This window comes from Mustela erminea, chromosome 11 (genome assembly GCF_009829155.1).
Source record: "Mustela erminea isolate mMusErm1 chromosome 11, mMusErm1.Pri, whole genome shotgun sequence".
Classification (NCBI taxonomy): domain Eukaryota; kingdom Metazoa; phylum Chordata; class Mammalia; order Carnivora; family Mustelidae; genus Mustela; species Mustela erminea.
In genome coordinates, this window is record NC_045624.1 from 41,142,133 (window position 1) to 41,162,191 (window position 20,059).

Sequence of the window (20,059 nt, forward strand, 5' to 3'; positions counted from 1 at the left end):
ATACAAAAATTCTCAACAAAATTCAAACAACATACCAAATTCAACAGGACATTAAAAGGATCATACATCATGATAAAGTGGGATGTATTCCTGGGAAACAAGGATGGTTCAACATACACAAATCAAAAATGTAATAAACTACATTAACAGAATACAAGATAAAAATAATCTAATCATCTCAATAAATGCAGAAAAAGCATTTGACAAATTTCAATATCACTTCATGATTAAAAACTCTAAAAGTATTGGGTAACTTTTGTATCAACATAGACAGGACCGGAAGAGATTATGCTGAGTGAAATAAGTCAAGCAGAGAGAGTCAATTATCATATGGTTTCACTTATTTGTGGAGCATAACAAATAACATGGAGGATGTAGGGAGATGGAGAGGAGAAGGGAGTTGAGGGAAATTGGAAGGGGAGGTGAACCATGAGAGACTATGGACTCTGGAAAACAATCTGAGGGTTTTGAAGGGGCGGGGGTGGGAGGTTCGGGGAGCCAGGTGGTAGGTATTATGGAGGGCACGTATTGCATGGAGCACTGGGTGTGGTGCAAAAACAATGAATTCTGTTATGCTGAAAAGAAATAAAATAAAATAAAATAAAAGTATTGGGTATAGAAGGAATGAACCTCAACATTATAAAGACCACACATGACAAGCCCAAAGCCAACATCATATTCAAATGGTAAAAGGTTAAAAACTTACCCTATCAGATCAGGAACAAGACAAGGATGCCCAGTCTCACGACTCCCATTCAACATGTTACTAGAAGTCCTAGCCAGAGCAATCAGGCAAGAGCACATAAATAAAGGCATCCCAACTGGAAATAAAGAAGTAAAATTTTCTATATTTCCAGATATGATCTCATACATTGGAAATCCTAAAGATTTTCTCCACCAACATAGACTAATTAACATATTCAATAAAGTTACAAGATAGAAAATCTAAATACTGAAATCAGTTGTGTCTCTAAACAATGAAATATCTGAAAAAGAAAATCCCATTTACAATATCAAAAATGATAAAATACTTAATAGATTAATCAAGGAGTTCTATCATTTAAAACTATAAGACTTTCATGAAAGAAAGGGAAGAAGACACAAATAAATGGAACAATAACTCATGTTTATGGATCAGAACAATTTATATTTTCAAAATGTCCATACTACCCAAAGCCATGTGTAGATGCAATGCAAGCCCTATCAAAATTCCAGTGTGAAAAGCCTAGGACACAGTGAAATTTTTTTCCCACAAAAATAGAAAAAAATATTAAAATTGATATAGAACAACAAAAGACCCTGAATAATCAGCAAAGCAATCTTAAGAAAAAACCCAAGGCATCACACTTCCTGATTTCAAACTATACTATAAAGCAATAGTAATCAAAACAGTATCCTACAGGCATAAAAATAGACACACAGACCAACAGAACAGAATGGAAGGCCCAGAATACTCAATGGGAGTATACTCAATACTCAGTCTCTTCAATTAATAGTGTTGGGAAGACTGGATATCCATATGCAGAAGAATGAAATTGGATGTCCTAGATCATGCACAAAGATTAACTCAAAATGGATTAAACACTTAAACATAAGACTTGAAACCATAAAAATCCTAAAAGAGATCATAGGGGAAATGCTCTTTGACACTGGCGTTGGCAACCTTTTTTTTTTTTTAAGTTGTGAAATCAAAAGTAGAACTGACAAGAGCAAAATAAATAAGTGGGGCTACATCAAACTGAAAAGCTCTGCACAACAAAAGGAACAACAGAATGAAAAGACTAGTTTTGGAATGAGAGAAAATATTTGCAAATCATCTATCTGATAAGGAGTTAATATCCAAAATATAGGGAACTCATGCAACTCAAGAGCAAAAAATACAATCTGATTTTAAAATGAGCAAAAGAGGGGTACCTGGGTGGCTCAGTGGGTTAAAATCTCTGCCTCTGGCTCAGGTCATGGTCTCAGGGTCCTGGGATCGAACCCTGCATCGGGCTCTCTGCTTGGCAGGGAGCCTGCTTCCTCCTCTCTCTCTCTGCCTGCCTCTCTGCCCATTTGTGATCTCTGTCTGTAAAATAAATAAATAAAATGAGCAAAAGAACTGAACATTTTCCCCAAAGAATACATACAAATTGCCAACGTGTATGTGAAAAGACATTCAACAACACTAATCATCAGGGAAATGCAAATCAAAACCACAGTGAGGTATCACCTCACACCTGTTAGAATAGTTATCGTCAAAAAGACAAGGGATACTGGCAGAGATATGGAGAAAAGGGACTTGTGCACTGTTGGTGAAAATATAAATCAGTAAAACAAGTATGGAAAACAGAAGGGAGGTTCCTCAAAAAAAAAAAAAATAGAACTATTATAGAAGCCAGTAATCCCACTTCTGGATATATAATCAAAGGAAATAAAAATAAGGTATTGAATAGATATCTGCATTCCAATGTTCCCTGCAGCATTGTTCACAATAGTCAAGATAGGGAAATAATCTAAGTGTCTGTCCAAAGGTGAATGTAGAAAGAAGATGTACACATGCGCGTATACACACACTGGAATATTAATCAGCCACAAGAAAGAAGAAAATCCATTTGCAACAACACGGATGGGCTTGAAGGCATTATGCTAAGTGAAATATATCAGAGAAAGATGATTACTGTACGATTATCACTTTCTAAAAAAGCTAAACTCATGGAGACAGTAGAATAGTGGTTACCAGGGGATGTTGCTGGGGAGATGTTAGTCAAAGGATACAAACTTCCAATTGATTCTGAAAGATTTAATGTACAGCACAGTGACTACAGTTATCAATATTGTATTATATACCTGAAAGGTGTCAAGAGACACCTTAAATGTTAAGATCTTAACATTAAATCTTAATGTTAAGATCTTAAATGTTCCCACCACAGAAAAGAAATGGTAATTATGTGAGGTTGTAGAGGTGTTAACTAGAGGTTAACTAGAGGTGTTAACTAATACTACTGTAGTAATCATTTCATAGTATATAAACATATTAAGTAGTCACATTAAGGGCGCCTGTGTGGCTCAGTCAATTAAGCATCTGCCTTAGGCTCAGGTCATGATCCCAGGGTCCTGGGATCGAGCCCCGCATCAGGCTCCCTGCTTGGCGGGAAGCCTGCTTCTCCCACACTCCCTCTCCCACTCCCTCTGTGTGTGTTCCCTCTCTCACTGAGTCTCTCCCTGTTAAATAATAAATAAATAGATAGATGGATAGATAACTTAAATAAATAAAGTCTTTAAGAGAAAGTCATCGCATTATACTCCATAACGTTCTCTGTGAATCATAGCTCAATGAAGCTCGGAAAAACAAGAAAACCAACTACACTATTTGTGTGTGTACTGGGTCCCAGACATATTTATGCATTTACAATCAAATACGCAAAACTACTCTTTCTTTTTAGTACAGGTTACTACACATATTTTTCTGTATTTTGATTTTTCCATTTAATATATATCAGATTATTCTAAGATATGAACTCTCTAAATAAAGTTATGAGGGTTTGTTCTTTTAAAAAAATAAGTGGCATTTCAGTGGATGATAATTTCAAGAGATTGTGGAATGCTGGAGATTATTTTTTCCAATATGGGAATTAGATAAACCTGAAAAAGTCCCAAACACCATTTATGTCAAAGTTCTCAAGAGCAGCAAATACATGATTACCTCAGGTGTAAATAACTCAAATTTAGATAAATCAGATTATTTGTTTCTTTTGCCCTTTAAAAATAACCTCTATCATATTTAGTGTACTCCCCTGGTTAATTACTGTGTTTCTCCCAGGAAATTAAGAATCTTGGATCTTACAGGTCAATGGGCCTTCCTGGATCTAGAAGACCTAACTCTAAGAGAGAGTTACTTGAGCTCGAGGGAATTTGAGTGCCATTCCACAAAGACCCACTAGAGGGACCACGAGCTCTTCTTTCCCCTTCTCTTCTGGCTCTTCCCTTTCCCTATTTTATTTCAGGCTACAGGCCGTCTAGATTAGACTAATCTTGCTGGTTAATCCTTACAGCTAAACCCAGAACTACACTTTGACTTTAAGCCTTCATAATTCTTCTAGGAAAGATATGTATAACCCTTTCAAGAGCTCAGGGGAAGGACTCACTGAAGTCTGCAGTCCCATTCCAAAATCAGGTGTCCTCTTGAGTTCAATTTTAATCTCATTAACGAGTTTGCCATAAAAATTCCTTGAGTTAGGCTAAAAACCAATATACGTACTCTGCGTATAAACACAGGAAGTGTATTATATGCTAAAGTATGTTAAATACTATTTACAGTCTTGAGAGATATCTTCAATAACATTTCATTGTGTTTGAAACAAGCAAATCTGTGAGATGAGAACAATTTGAAATTTAGATGCTCTTTTATCCTACCACAGCCTCCAGATACAAATACCTAAGACACTACTCAGTACAACCAGTGTTTTGCTTTTAGGGAAATAAGAGGGGATACTGAGGAAAGACATCAGATCCTCTGGCCAAAGAGATTTCTCAGCTTGACAGCTAACCATGGCTCACAGACTGAGGTCCCCACTGTTTCTGGATCACAGGCAAGGCTAGGGAATTCACAACTTCTGACCTCAAGACCCACAGTGCTTTGATGTACCACACCTCTAGGGCGACTCTAGGTCTTCTGTCCCACACCCCAGGTACCTGGTAACAATGCACCTTCAAACCCTATAAGCTTTTGGACTGTCTTTAGATGAAACACTGGAAAGCACACAGAGGCCTTCTCCTTCATGACCCATACCCCCAGGTAACATACCTATAAACTGGGATTCCCAAGCACCGAGGCGTTTAGGGGTTAGATAAGTGACTAGATTTGTCAGGGAAAGCCTAGACTCTGAGAACATGAACGTACTGTATGTTATGCTGAGGATGGGAACTGGGGCCCTTGCCTCCAGGGTCTGTCTGGAAACTGCCTGCGAAGGCTCTTGGGTCTGATGCTCCCATATATTCACTGAGCCTGGTTGGCCTCAGCACTGAAACTACTCAGTCTGCATGCAGGCCCATGAGACCCCCGTGTGGTAAACGTGAGAAGATCAAACTTCTAAAAAGTTCTCCGGTAATTTAAAATTGAGTAAGAGATGAACGATGTTCAGAAAAATTCTGGAGGAGAGTTCTACAAATTCCCAGAGCTCCAGCTGCTAACCGAATAGTGAGGATTTACTCGACATCGGTCTTTGAAACCTGGTCTTGTGTTCAGTAATGAAAGTCGTGAAAAGACCTGGCGACATCAGCAAGCCCAGGGCTCAGACACTTAATCCAGCAGTCACAGTAACAATGCTTCTGCCGCCTGTCAGCTCCGAGCCTTCACTTGCTCAGCTCCCGCGGATCTCCTACGGAGACTTGTCACGTTACTGTCCCCACTGAAGGAATCTCTTACCTAGTCATTAAAAGCCACACTGAAATCCTAATCAACTACCGTAATCAACATTTCTTCTTGATGTCCTATCTTTAGTATTATGTAGAGGAGGCTCAGGCACATTTCTAGGCACTTAAAGTTCCCCCCACCCCGCCGCCAACACTCGTGTTTCTCAAAGGGTGAGACTCAGGGCACCTTCATTGATTCTGCTGGGCCACAGGCCAGACCGATCAGCACTCCATTCTCCGACCCCCTGGCTTAGGGCTAAGGAAACTGTTTGCCAGAAAGCCCCTGGGGGATCCTCCCATGTGCCAGAGTGGGAGGCCCACTGCCCCAGAAAGTGATTCTCTTTGTTCCACAACACAGTCAGAACACTTTAGAACAAAAAGGAAAGGAAAGGCCTGGGAAACGCAGTTCAGTGTAGCTGCTAGCTCCCAGCAAATCTGTGATATAGCTGGCTTCATCCTGGCATTTCCTCACTCACTAGCCTTGGGTTTTAGAGTCAGTGTTGGGGGAGTAAGGTGGATTTTTCTAGCCAGGAAAATTCATAGGATTCCTTAAAGCAGTGAACAGGGACAGTATCTTGTTGGCCCTTCTTTCCAGAGAAAACGGTCTCTGGGATCTCTGTTTAAAACCACCACCTCAGCTTCTCAGAGCCCAGAAGGAAGAAACTGCCACAGGAAACACAGTGGGCCTGGGCCCAGGGGCCAGACACCTTCTTCCAGCTGCAAAGTCGGGCTCTGTCCAAGGCCGTGGCTTCTATGTGATCACACAATGCCGGCCAATTGTGCTCACTCATCACAGTAAAACCTGAGTCCTTGCTGCTCGCACCCCCCCCCCCCCCCCGCGCCATACACTTAAATGACTCACCATAATGGAGGTCAGCAGGGCGCCTAGGCATGTCCCTCACCCAACACTGCCCATTGACTGGAGCCCAGCCCACTCAGCAGACTAACTGTTAAACATCCCACAACCACAAGCACCAAGGGAAACCTGCCTCATGTGGTTTGACCCCAGACTTGGGAAGGCACAAGCAGACCTGGAAAGTCTTTCGGAGGTTTTGTCTCTCTCCCTCTTGTCCCTCCTTTCCCGGCCACTGGGAACAACTGCCACCCAAGGGCATGGTGCTCTGGAGACAAAGCCCTTTTTCCTGATGCTCTCTTTCAGACCTTTGAACTTCACTGCTCTAATGGACGTGAACTGTCCATGTTACCAAACCCAACCGGGCCATGGGCACCCATCAGAGGAAAAGGGAGGAGCTGGAGACACCCTAGGAGGCAAGAGTCAGAGGTCCCAGGATGCCCCAGACCACCCCGCAGCCTTCAAAGCTTGTCCTGCACCTGCACCCTTGGCCTGCAGTGGTGGGGGGACCTGGCCACCCCTGGGGCTCCCCCACCTGCTTTCCTTAGTCTGTGTGCTGCTGGGGCAAGACCAATTCCGAGGTCACCCTTGGCTACTCAGTCTCCCAGGTGGTTTCCAGAAAGCTGGAAGACTCGGCAAAATCTCCCTGGCCTGTCCCTTTGGCGTTAGTCCCACCTGCCTTTGTCAAGGCCACTTATTTTCCGCAGCCCTCTTTGTCGGCTTGACAGGTCCCAGACCAAGCGCCCTCCTTATCCCAGGGAAACCAGAGCCCCTCCTGTCTTCCCTTCTCAGCTCCTTCATCTGCAGGAGGAGCACGGACAGTAGAACCAACCTCACTGAACCCTTCTGAGGAATAAAGCAGTTACACGTGTCAAGTGCTTGGGACAGTAAGGAGCCAGTAAGTGTGGGCAGGGATGATTTACAAGCAAGAGCCAGTTTAAGATTACTGAGTGCTGCTGAAGCCATGAATTCCTTTCCTTTGCCAGCAGACCCTGTGGCACTCTGACGCCATGGGCACTCACCTCCCAATCCCACAGACGGCGGGGACTCCTGCCAGGCGGGGTTCTCACTCATTCTGGTGGGACGGTGTCTGCATGGGAGCATCCGGGGAGAACTCAACCCTTAGATCTAAAGAAATACAAAGAAATAAAGGATATCCCTTTGGCTCTGGAAGAATGCAGCCCGCTCTTGAGGGCCATGCTCATTTTGCTGCTTTTGACATCTCCCAAGCAGTAGTGAGGGAGTCCTAGCCTGGAGCCAATTATTTGTAGCACAGAAGGGCTTCTGTCTGCCCCCACCCTCTGCCGCTAAGTCTGGGGACAGTAAGGGATGGGGCTGGTGCAGCAGAATGGAGAGATGGCCCCCGGGGCCCTGCTGACTGGCTCCTGTACAGAGAGAGGAGGGGAGCTCTCTGATCTCAGCACCTCTGTGGGACAATGGTCACGAGAGGAAGGTTCCACTGGGGCAGAAGGGGAAGGGGTGTGGTTGCCTGTGTGCTCCAGGATAGAGGGACCCAGGGAAGACGACAGAGCTTCCACTTGTCCCCTGGGACTTTGTGTGTCCCTAGCATGTAATTCCTTCACATCTCCTGCCCAAACTCACCTGCCAGAAGCCCTGTTGTGCATCAGGGCTTTTCCAACTGGGCTTTTCCAACAAAGTGGGTTTGCAGTAGGACCCTTCTCGAACAATCTTGGAAAGCAGGGAAGGAAGAAAAGAATGGAGAGGGAAGGAAAGAAAGAATGGGAGAGAAATGTCCCATCTGAGGATGGAGCTGGGGATAGGGTGGGAGCGAAGTCTGGAGAAAGTGAGGATTTAGAAAGAGTCCAAGGTGTGGGGAGCAGATAAAGTTCATCCAATGGACTGTGGTTCAGCAATAACAAGAAAAGAGCTATCAGGCCATGAAGAGACACAGAGAAACTGTAAATGCAGGTTGCTAAGACAAGCCAACTGAAAAAGGCTACAGACTGATTGCAACTATATGGCCTTCTAGAAAAGGCAAAGCCAGGGAGACAGTAGAAGGACCAGCGGTTGCCAGGGCAGGGCAATGAACAGGCAGAGCACAGAGGACTTTTAGATCAGAGAAAAAGGGATATATGTCTTTATACGTTTGTTGAAACCCATGGAACGTACAAAGAGTGAACCTTAAACTATGGACTTCAGTTAATAAGGTATCAGTCCTGGTCCCTCAGTGGTAGCGAGTACACCACACTAATGCCACAACAGGGAAAACTACCACGAGTGCAGGAACTCTGTGCTTTCTGCTCTGGTTCCCTACCAACCTAAAACCATTCCTAAAAATAACATCTATTAATTAAAGATGGAAAAAAAAAAAAAAAAGAAAAAGAAAAAAAGAAAAGCAAAATAAAACCCAAGTCAAAACCACCCCCCCTAAAGCAAAAACCAAGAAGGCTGTGGCTAGAACAGCAGCTCCCTCTGCAGACAGGACTGCCCCACTGCAGGCAGTGCCCCCTCCCCGCAAACAGGCCTCCAAGCAACTGCTTGAATGTTAGGAGCCAAAGCCAGGATGCACTCTGTGTCTGAGATGTGGCTGCGGCCTTCCACTCCACGCCCCCTCCCTCCCTGCCTCACGGAGTGACCTTCAGTAAGGCCATTTAATTGGTTTTCTTTTCCTTTACTTTCACGTAAGACTTGTCTTTCCGTAGTTTTGGTGCAAAAGCCAATCTGGCCAAAAGGATTTGGGGCAGCTGGCTGGTGAATGCTGGTGAAGTCTGCTCTTTAGATGAGGCACCAAAAAATGGCCTGCTTTGCTGGGGAGCACCCTTTCCTCCCTGCCATGATCTTTCCTTCTAACTTGAGTGCTTTTGGTCCAGGCTCATTCACGTTTCCAGTGGCACAGCCTGAGCCCAAGAGAGAGGCACTACTCACCCTCCCTCCCCCACTGGAGTTGGTCCCTCAGGAGAGGCCCGGCCAAAGCCCAGGCACCCCCAGAGTACCTGGAGGACTTCCTTCCTGAGCCCACGATCAGTGATGCTCCTTGCAGCTGGCTGGTCCAAAAGATGGTCGTTGGGGGAAACAGGCGTCTGTCACTGCATCTGGCCCCGGCCCCAGGGTTCACACTGTGTGGTGACAACAGTTTCTGGGTACTGGTCCACACCGGGTTTTCAGCGTGGAGGGAGGAATAAACCCTCGGCTTCCATGGTGACCTGGAACAACTCATCATCTAGGCTCAGTACTCACACATTCGCTATCAGGGCTGCTGCCTTCGCAGCATTGGTGCTGGCAAGCACAGACTGGAAATGTGGGCACGGGCTCTCAGGCTGGGTTTGAATCTCATCTACTTACCGGTTATGCGACCTGCAGGAGGTTAAGTGCTCTACACTTTGATTTCTTTGGAAATGGGTGTTATGATCTGGTCTCACAGGAGACCTAAGGGAGAACCATGCCAGCAAAGGAAGGGATACCTTGTGGCTGTTAACATGGGCTCATCTCCCTGCCCCCTCCCCCAACCCCCACAAAAATGAAGCCTCCCGCAATACACCCAGGCTTAGCTTCCTGTGGATCTAGAATCAACAGACAGTCCTCAGAATCACCATAGGGCAGCTCTGGGCTAGGAACCGCACTGAAAATTGAAGTGGGTGGGGAGGAAGGGAGGGAGGAAATAGGATCCTTCTGGGACTCTTGCCCAGCGCAGGGAACCGACACTGAACGGCCAGAGACACAAATGGCGCTCAAGGGTCAGAAGACAGAGAACAGGCTGGGAGGGAGAAGGTCATAGGAAGATTTTATAGTAAACTCAGGGGGTTGACAGGGGTGTGGGAGGCATCTCCGCAAAGTAGGGGGTGTAAATGAGCAGTGGCCTGGACCACAGCCTCACAGAGGTGCTGGAACTGGGCACAAAACACCCGTAGGCGGGGGGCCCACCCCCTGGACGCTCACTGCAACCAGGCACGTTCATCTCTGTTTATTTTTTCAAAACAAAACTAAAAATCACCACTCAAAATATCTGAGAAGAGTGCTCAGCTCAGTCACAGTTAAAAGCTTTATACAATCAGCAGCCAGAGCGTCATGGACCAGTCATTAGTCAGAGACAAGCGCTTCTGGCATGGCTCAGACCCGGCCTAGCAGGTTGAGACCACCCTCTCCAGCCCCAACAGCCCTGTCACGGTTCTGTGCACGCCGCCACCCAGGGGCAGCGGCTGGCCGGCCTGCGTCTGCGGGAGTAGACGACAGCCCCAGATTACAAGACACCTCGGTCCCCCACTGTGCTTCTGATGGGACCTGCCCCATGAGAGGTTCAAGAACGTCCACAGAGAAGGCAGGCAGGTCGAGGCCCAGGGGCTAGTGTTGTCAGGCCCAAGACCATGACGCAGTTCTGGCTCCGCGTCTTCACCTGGAAGGGTGGATTCCCCTGCCTGGGGCCCTCCAGACTCAGAGGTGGAGAGACCTCTGGGTGCCGTCATCGCTCGTGCTTAACGTTGGCTTCACTTCGCTCCAAGGTGACCCCGTTGCCGTTCCGAGGGCCTTCCTTCTTGTTCCAATCCTTTTCAGCATAGAACTCAGCGAGCACGGGGCAGTGCTCAGAAGCCACTCCGCCCCAGGACCAGTTATCGGGAATCCAAGGGTTCGTGAGGCCTTCTCTCACTACAGCCCAGTGACCTGGAGGGGGAGGGAAGAGAGACCCCGGGATCAGGCCTGGGGTTGGCTGGGGCCACGGACCGGCGGGTGGAGACCTCTGCTGCAGCTGGGAGCCAGGATGCCCTGTCAATACCCCTCAGCTTGCCGGTGCAAACAACAGGTTTCGGCCAATGTGATCTGGACAAGCGAGGGCTTACTGTGTAGGCACCGAAGTCCCCAGAGGCTGGCCTCCCACTCACTGCCATACCCATCGGCCTATGGTTGACCTTCTCCTCACCATAGACCTCTTCTAATCTGAGCAACAAGAATAAATTTCTGACGCAGGGTCAAATGTCTCTCAGAGACGTGATATCTCATTGCGGTTTTGATTTGCATTTCCCTGACGATGAGTGATGTTTGAGTGTCTTCTCATGTACACAGTGACATTTTTTCCAAAGAAGTCCTACAAATTGCCTATTCAGTTCTTTCACTCCTCCCCGCACCTGAGTTTCTAGAATTTCGCAGCAAGGAGACCGATGAAATCATTTCTAACTTCCTTCTGGCCCTGTGTTCTCTTTTGATGAGAGCATGCCCTTCCGGCATCCTGGGCATCCTGAGGCAGCCTGGGGCCAGCCTTTGGCGAGCAGTGCCTTTCCACAAACCGTGTCTCACAGAGTTGGATGATCGCCAATCCTCCTGAGACCCATTCCTTTACCTGCAGACCTGCCCCCAACACAGTCCAACGGAAACCAGCACCCAGAGAGAGGTGCAAGAAGCTGGTGACGCAGCCTGGACTGGAAATTCTGCTGAGGAGCTCAGTGCTGGCTGCCCACGAGGTGCTCCCAGGCCAACTCCAGAACGGGCGCTTTCACAGATTTTAAATGTCTCACTGAAGTAGAATATGGATAACGTGCTGGGACTTAGCAAAGCGGCCAGGCAGGATGGAGAACCACAGTTCCTGCTGTTCATCAAAAGACACTGCCTGTCACTGCCCTGTTTCTGACTAATATTTGCTGGCCCACAGTCAGCTCAGCAGGCTACTGGTTTGGGGGTTCCTGGGGCTGCTTTGCTGCGCTGAGATTACCCACCACACCCCAGTCCTCGTGAGGTCCAGGTAAAGCATGTCTCGCATCCTACCACAATGCTCTGAGACATCTCCGCTTGTCCTCAACGGCAGCTCGTTGGGGCACCGATAGCACTTTGGGAAACCACAGGCCACAATAAAGCGCCTGAATATGAGGAGGCTTGAGGAATGTTTGCTAAATGACCAAGTGTCCTTAAAATTAGAGTAAGGTATGGGCTCCTCTCAGAACTGGTACTCTGCTGGCCTCTACCCAGGTTTGCCCCTGCTGAAGATCAGTGAATGCCTTTTCACCATTTTTCATGGCCCTCCTTCACTCCTCAGAGTGGCTGTTTGAATGATGGTTACAGAGGAGCCTAAACTATATATAATCCTGTAAATCACCCACAGAGAACATAGGAGAACTCCTGACCAGAGTCATCAAACCAAAGGATCTGGGACGATCAGTTTGGACAAGTCTCTCTTACATTTCTGAGCAGGAGAAAGACTGAGGGACTTCTGCTTTACCTGTGAAGACCTTCTTTAAGCTTTTACTGATCCAGATGTTGTCTAGAGACTTCGAGCCTTGGGGATTCTTGGTGCTGATGTTGGTGAAGGTGTGGGCAGGGACTAGGTGGTAGAATTTTTCTTTCCTCAAGATATCACAGTCACTGCTCTCAGGACCCTGGCCGAAGTCCCCTAAAACAATCATGTCTTTTTCTCCTGCAGGTGGAAAGAAGGAGAAGCAGGCATTTAAGAGGTGCTGGGAGGTCGAAACAAAACTGATCACAGCCCACAAAGTGGGATCTCGATTCTCTGATTGGACTCTGCGGGGTCAGGAGTGCATCTATCTGGTTCTCATTCTTCCATTTTTTCTAAATACCTTGTGCAACCAACAAACCAAAAAAAAACCAAAAACCAAAAACTGAAAACAAAAACAACAACAACAACAAAAACTCCCAACATGCTCACAAGACTTTAGAGCAGATTAGTAACACATCTGGAAAAGGGGAGCTGGAGGATGCAGAGATCACCCCTGTGCCAGCTCATGTGATCCAAATTTCATGGCAGAAAAAGCCTGAGGGTCTTGACTGGATATTTCATAAGAGCTTGACAAACGCTCCTTGGGCACAGTGGGGAACACCGTGCAAAGATAGAAGATGGTGGCCATCTACATGTCAAGGAGAGAGGCCTCAGGAGAAACCACCCCTGCCCACACCTTGTTCTCAGACTTCCAGCCTCCGGGACTGTGAGGAAATACATTTCTATTGTCTAAGCCACCCAGACTGCTATATTTTGTTATGGTGGCCCTAACCAACGAATACAGGGCCAGAGTGGAAATGTTTTCTCTTTAGAGTATTTTCAACATTTCTACCATTGTTTGATGTACACTAGAGTAAGTGGAATCATCACAAAGTACTTCCTAGATGGAGCAGACATTCCGAGAAGACACTGGACCCCAGCTAGGCTCTTGGATTCCCATTATCTTTGCCTAACCATCCCTTCCTGTCTTCAGGTTCCCTCAGGGAAGACACATTATTGTGGGGAGCAGGGTTCCCGTCCTAACTAGCAAGGGAGGCTTTGAGGAAAGCAGTTCATGAATGAGAGCCAAAGGTATCTGAGACACTCAAATCTGAAGTGAAATAACACAAGTCACCAGCAGAGGGCACTTGGGCACTGCAGTGGTCACCCCCTACCGAAGCAGGCCAAGGGGAAGTAAGACTCTCCCTCGGCCCCCCTGTGTGACGGTACCTCCAGGCCACATCTCAACAACCTTGGTGCCCAGAGCAGGGCAAGCTCTCGCTGTCTTGAGAAATCAGGGCCAACTTCAACAGGAAAGCAGACTTCAGAACGCCTACCCGACTGGTCAGACCTATCCAAGAGCCCTCACCTGGTGCAGGCCCCTCTCCATAGGTAAGAAGCTAGTCTCTGAGACGCTGAATAGCTCGCTCCAATACATCAGACCAGCCCTCAAGTCCCCGGCTGTTCACAAAGCGCTAGAACAGCAGAGCCACAAGGACATGGGTGGTCCTCCTCACAAAATCCCCCATGCCTGGAACGGGCCTGCTGCCTGGCAGACGGTTGATAAACACGTATGCAATGAACTCGTGAATGAGGCGTGAGGAAAACCCCAGAATGCAGACGGACACTTTGAAAGGAAAGAACGATGCTGTATTTACTAAATGACAAGAAAAACTGAAGGTTAAGAGAACGGAGGCAGAACATTCCATACAATGGGAAGTTTTCATTGGGAGGCACACCTGAAGACGTCTGGGCCAAAAAAGGCAATTCTGAAACCAGGCGAGATGCTGGTGTCAAAGGTCAAAAAACCCAGCTCTGTGTAACTTCAAGAATGAAAATAACAGCTCCTTTTCTGAAGGGGCACATCTGGGTCCCCCACGACTTCTCTGCTTTCCTTTAAATTGGTGGCACTGAGGACATCAACATGGTCCTTGCCTCTGAGAAGAGGAGGCCTGAACCCCCCTAGAACACCATCCGCCTGGGATCCCCAGGGGTGGGCTCCTTGGTTCTCAGGAGTGAGGGGAGAATGCCTGGGGCCGATTTCCTCAGATAGTGACAGATATGCAGAATGCCAGGGGCAACAGCAGGAGCTGGTCCCCACTGAGGAATGGTCCAACCCAGACGCCAGGCATTACCACGCACTGTGTTTCAGTCTAGCGGAGTTCACAGAGTGAGGCCCTGAAAGAAGAACACGCCAACAGAGGCCTGGCATACATGCTCATGTCAACCCAGACACACATTCCAGACAAAGGCAGAAAGGCCCAGCGTTTGCTAATCAAATCGCTTCTGTTTGCTCTGATGCAAGGCTGTGGAATAAAAAAGCTTCGTCTTTGTTTTAGCTCTGCCACCTCTGCAAATAATGGATTTGTCCTTGCACCTGGGGCAGGCTGGAGGGCTTCCAGAACCCCTGGGTCTGCTGTGTCACCTGTTCACTGGTTATCAGTTAGAAACACAAGGGCGCAGGGAACAGGAGTCACCGTCCATACCTGGACAAGCCAAGGTGAGTAGGTCAACAGTCCCCTTGGCAATTTGGTACAATGACCTGCTTACTCCTAAGTGTCAGAAAGAAGCAGTGAGACGTTACCAGAGAAGTTATGAACCGGAATTTCCGCTTTCTACTCCTACATACAGGCAAAGAAGGGCTTGAGGTGGAGAAGGATAGAAACGTCCACAGATTTTAAAAGCCACCAGGTCATCCTTTTTAATGGGTTAGAAACCAGCTGTGTGTGAACAATTTCCCATAGGGTTGCTTCTTGGATGGGGTATCTTGGCTTAAACTTTTTTTTTTTTTTTTTTTTTTAGCCCCCCAAACTCCTAAATAGAATGTTGGCCACAGCATATCCTGGTTCAAATGTAAGTTGTCCATCAATGCTCAGAGCAGCATTCCTCACAACAACCAAAAGATTGAAGCTGCCCAGGGATCCATCCATCAGACAGCGAGTGGATAAACGAAATTCAGTAGACAGACAACAGAATAAATAGTATCCGGCCTGAAAAAGGAAGGAAACTCTGACACGGACTACACCATGGACGAACCATAAAGACCTAATGTAAGCGAAGCCAGCCAGAAAAGGACAAACACTGCCCAATTCCAACTTAGCAGAGGTACCTGGTGTAGCCGAATTCAGAGCCAGGAAGGAGAAGGGCGGTCGCCAGGGACTGAGGATGGGGGCAGCGGGGAGTTGGTGCTGAATGGGCACAGAGTTTCAGTTTGGAGAGAAGAAAATGTTCTGCAGACGGATGGAGGGCGTGGTTGTAAGACCATGTAAATGAATTTAACACCACGGAACCGGACACTTAAAAATGGTGAAGAAGGTCACTGTCATGTCAGATATACTTTACTATAACCAAGATACCTTTTTAAGATGCAAATTTATAATGTGACCTAATTATTTTTTAAAAAGATTTTCTTTATTGATTTCACAGAGAGAGATCCCAAGTAGGCAGAGAGGCAGGCAGAGAGAGGAGGAAGCAGCCTCCCTGCTGAGCAGAGAGCCTGATGTGGGCTCCATCCCAGGACCCTGGGATCATGACCTGAGCTGAAGGCAGAGGCTTTAACCCACTGAGCCACCCAGGCGCCCCGACCTAATTATTTTTATAGCCGGATGCTCATGAATCACCCATGTGAGGGGCTGATCTAGCATGCAATAGGCTTAGAAAACTAGAGAATATCGGCGAGCATGGAAGAGAATTCCAGAACTCCAGCCAGAAACCCTCACCTAGAGAAGGGCAGGGCTCTGAAGAACCCCACCAAGCAGACAACAGCCCAGTCTTTGCAGCAGTGTCAACGCTTCCTTCCCGGTAAACCCTGCACACAAGAACTTTCTGTAAGGCTGGGCCAGAGCCTGGACCCAGAGAACCGACTTCCTCCCGAAGCTCTGCTCTTCTCATGTTCTGGTATTTTCTGAGTCAGTTCCTGCCTGCTGAGCCCCTACTATGTACCTGGTTCATCCATAGACAGTCACCGTGCCCACCAGGCATCCCTGGGAGGGGAGCACCGGCCATCCCCCGACCAGACAGGCTTCAAGTGGTGTGGGGGGCTCATCCAGGTCCTACCACTACGAAGGAGCAAAGATGAACAAGCAGATTTCCTGAGAGCACCAGGGCTCCTTCAGGGTCACCTGCACCCCACGAGGAAGAAAAAGCCTACATGTGCTCGTCAGGACTTCCCCGGTCCCCTGTCACCCATGGTCTCTCTCTCACAAGAAGAGCACGTGTGAATCTGCAGGTGGCACCCCCACAGTGGCAGCTGAACCAGGAGGACGGGTCACGAGGGAAGGTATCCTCCCTTCCTCCCCCCACAATCTTTCCATCAAAGGGAGGTTAGAAGGGCCCCAAAGCTGATACCACAGTACATGTGTGGTAGACCCACCGAGACAGATGTCACCATGCCCAGGGATGGTGGTCTTCTGTGCCCTCAAGATACACCACTGCCAATAGCTGGGTCAGCCTAAGGGGTGGGAGCGATGCTTGGAAGAGGCCACTCCGTGCCTGCCCTTCAAAAGTGGGAGCCGTGGGCCCAGTCACAGAGAAAGAGTGTTTCCTACCTTTCAGGGTTTCCTGCAAGGTCTGCACAAAGCTGGCCAAGCGGTGGCTGTCACTGTGATTCCTGCTCGGATTCTCACTCCCTGGCAGGATCAAGGCTGACAGGTGAAGGTTCACAAGGGTCATGTCGTTGCTTCCCACCTGAGGTGAGGGGAGACAAAGCAGCAGGCAGAGGCTTAGATGTCCCTGTTTCCCATGTTCGTGACTCCCCACTTACCAACAGCTTCTCGCACCATGCCGACAACGGCGAACGCAGCCCAAGCTGGCTTACACCCCAAGGGTTAAGGTGGTTCAGGGTTGGATTTTTTTTCTGAGGCACCCGGAGGACCAAAATCTATCTTGTTCTGTCAGTCCACCCCCTACCCCCACCATATCACATCCCCTACTCCAGCTGAGTGTCTGGAAAACCAGGCACATCTGGAAATGTCAGGTTTGGGGTTTTGTTTTTTTCCTTCTAAGCAACAACAGAGAAGGAGGCGGCAGCAGTTCTAGCAGCTGGTTGTTAACCAAGACTGGGTTCTTACCCTCTAGGACAGGCTGAGGTCCCTCTGCCAGGACCCTCTTCTGGGACCCACTTCCTTCCCCAGCCAGCCCACCCACCTCTCTGCCTTCTTTTCCCTCCAGAGACTGCTCTGCCCTGACGCTCACTTTCACCGGATTTCAGATGTGTCAAATGGGGAAGGCGGCCGAGCCTCGGCAGCACAGGCTATGCCCAGTCTGCAGCCCCAGGGTGCGTGCTGCGGCGGGCAGGTGCAGGGACACGCCGTCAGAGCCAGTCTCCTGAGTACGGCAGCGCTGCTCAGCTGCTCAGGCTTTGGCAATCCCGCCCTCCCGTTTGTCATGGCAACAAACACGAAACACTGCCGGGGAGGAAGGGGGTGTAGGGGGAGCCCCCGGGAAGTGGAGCCTGCCAGTTTCATCTTACACATGTGACCCTGGTTTGCCCACCGCCCGCCCCCCAGCCTGGACCGCTGTCAGCAGCGGTGGCTCTGACCACAGAGGAACCACCACGAGGCCACAGGCTGGGAAATCCAGCCTAGCGGGGGGCTGAAGGCCTGTCTACGCACTTTGAAGGATCTGCGCCAGCAAATGAGGACACGGTAGCATTTTCTCGTTGGCTACTAGAAGCAGCCAACCTGTGAGAGACACTGGTTGGTCCGGCTGTCGCCTCGTCAGGTCAGAGCAAGCATCACCACTTTACGTAAATGAGAAACCCAGTGTGGTGTGAGGGGGACCTAAAGATGGTAAGTGGCTGATTTTCCACCTCAGTCTCCTAAGCACAACCTGCAGACGCCCCAGGTGTGTGGGCACACACAGAACCCCAACAACCTTGCAGCCAGGAGCAAGAGCTAGGGCTAGACCCCCACCGGAGCCAACGCGGTGCCCCAAACATGGGCCTCCCCAGCCAGGGGCTGCCAGACACCACGCTCTGGCTGGAGGGAACGCGCAGGCTCCAGAGGAGCACACAGAAGGAGAGGGGAGCTCAAACACCCAGCAGTGGCTTGCTAGGCTCTGTGCTGGGGGCCCACGCCCGCCCTGCCCTGTGATTTCACCGGGAAGTGCCATGGGGCTCAGGTCAGTGGAGTGCCGACCTGCCGGCCTCTTCTCCCTCCTGAGTGTTCGCTGTTCAGGTACACCCCCCAGGGATGGGGGCGGGGGGGGTATCAGAGAGAGCCCTCAGATCAGTCTCCCTGCTGCTCCCCCTGTTCTCCCTGACCCCACAGCCCAGAAGCTCCTTTAGAATCCCCTCTGAACCCAGTGACCCCTTGAAGGTGAGCCCCTTCCCCATAGTCAGGAGAAGGGGTCCCCAGACAAGGGCTGCTGTCCTCTAATCCAGTGATTTCCAAATGTCAGAGGGATGAAGAAGCCCTAAAGTTGTCTTTGAAAAATGGGCCATCCCGGGCCCTAACCCAGAAATTCCGTGTGTTTGGGGTGGGGTCCAGGAACCCCTGAATTTTTTAAGGATTTTATTTATTTGACAGAGGGATGGACAGAGAGCACAAGTAGGCAGAGCATCAGACAGAGGGAGAGGGAGAGGGAAAGGCAGGCTCTCTACCGAGCAGGGAGCCTGATGTGGGGCTCAATCCCAGGACCCTGGGATTAGGACCTGAGCCCAAAGACAGCTGCTTAACTGACTGAGCCCCCCAGGTGCCCCAGGAATCCCTGATTTTAAGAAAATCTCCCCAGCTGATTCTGATGTGTGCTAGGTTTGGGAGCCAGCCGCCTGTTCTCCTTCCTGCCCAGATGCCAGAGTTGTCAGAGTCCTCCAGAATCCTCTTCATTCCTGCCCTGGACAGGTTCATCAGCCAAGGGAACCCCAAGAGTGTGTGCTGACCTGACCGTGGGACAGAGTAGATGAGGCTGCTCTGGATCACAGTTTAGAATGGGACCACCCCCCCCAACCCCATTTTAGAAGTAGACCTTCACAGCAACACAAATGGTACCTTGAACCGTGCAAGGTACGGGCTGGGCCCCAGCGGCTTCCCATGCCCATTACCAGGCGAATTTTCCTGCGAGCTGGCGTCTCTCAGCTCCACACCGGCCGTGGTATCCCACAGGAATCCAGAGAACCCAGCCCCCTGCAGGAGAAGAGAAGGCATCACTTAGTTTGGAGACCAGTCTCCTTCCTGGAAGGGCTCAGCCCCAAGCTGGGGGGAGAGGCAGGAGAAGCAGGGAGGAGGCAGGGGACTCTGCACTGGGTCCTGAGATCATATGCGCAGGGACTGTTTCTGAAACACAAGCATATGCCCAAAGCCAGCATGTTCCTTCCTGCCTGCTGCCCCAGATTTCCCATGCTGCCAATTTGTTTTAGGTGTAGCTGGGGCAGGAGAGGGGGGCGGGGGCTCTTATCTTTTGGGGAGTGAAAGGAGGGGAAGCCCTGACTAAGCAGAGAGTCATCTTCCTAATCATCACAACCCATGAGATGGACACTCATACCCCTCTCCACCAGGCAGGGACTCAGCTGCTCAGAGAGGTTAAGTAACTACCCTAAAATCCCACAGCTGGTAAACAGCAATGTTGAGAATGAAGCAGAGGACTCCGAAGGCCGGGCTTTGCTTACTGATGAGCTGCAGCTTCCCATCACCAGTACCCGGCACCTCCTGGATCCT

General features: G+C 49.0%; 1 protein-coding gene across 1 annotated transcript in view; it reads right to left on the reverse strand.

Annotated features, from left to right (window-relative positions):
• Positions 1–10,154: 10,154 nt before the first annotated feature.
• EEPD1 (endonuclease/exonuclease/phosphatase family domain containing 1) overlaps positions 10,155–20,059 on the reverse strand; it is a 107,931-nt gene continuing 98,026 nt past the window's right edge. Inside the window, 4 exon segments of the mRNA XM_032304995.1 lie at positions 10,155–10,864; positions 12,411–12,605; positions 16,952–17,090; positions 19,394–19,528. Coding sequence (XP_032160886.1) covers positions 10,665–10,864; positions 12,411–12,605; positions 16,952–17,090; positions 19,394–19,528 — 669 coding nt within the window. The 3' untranslated portion in view covers positions 10,155–10,664.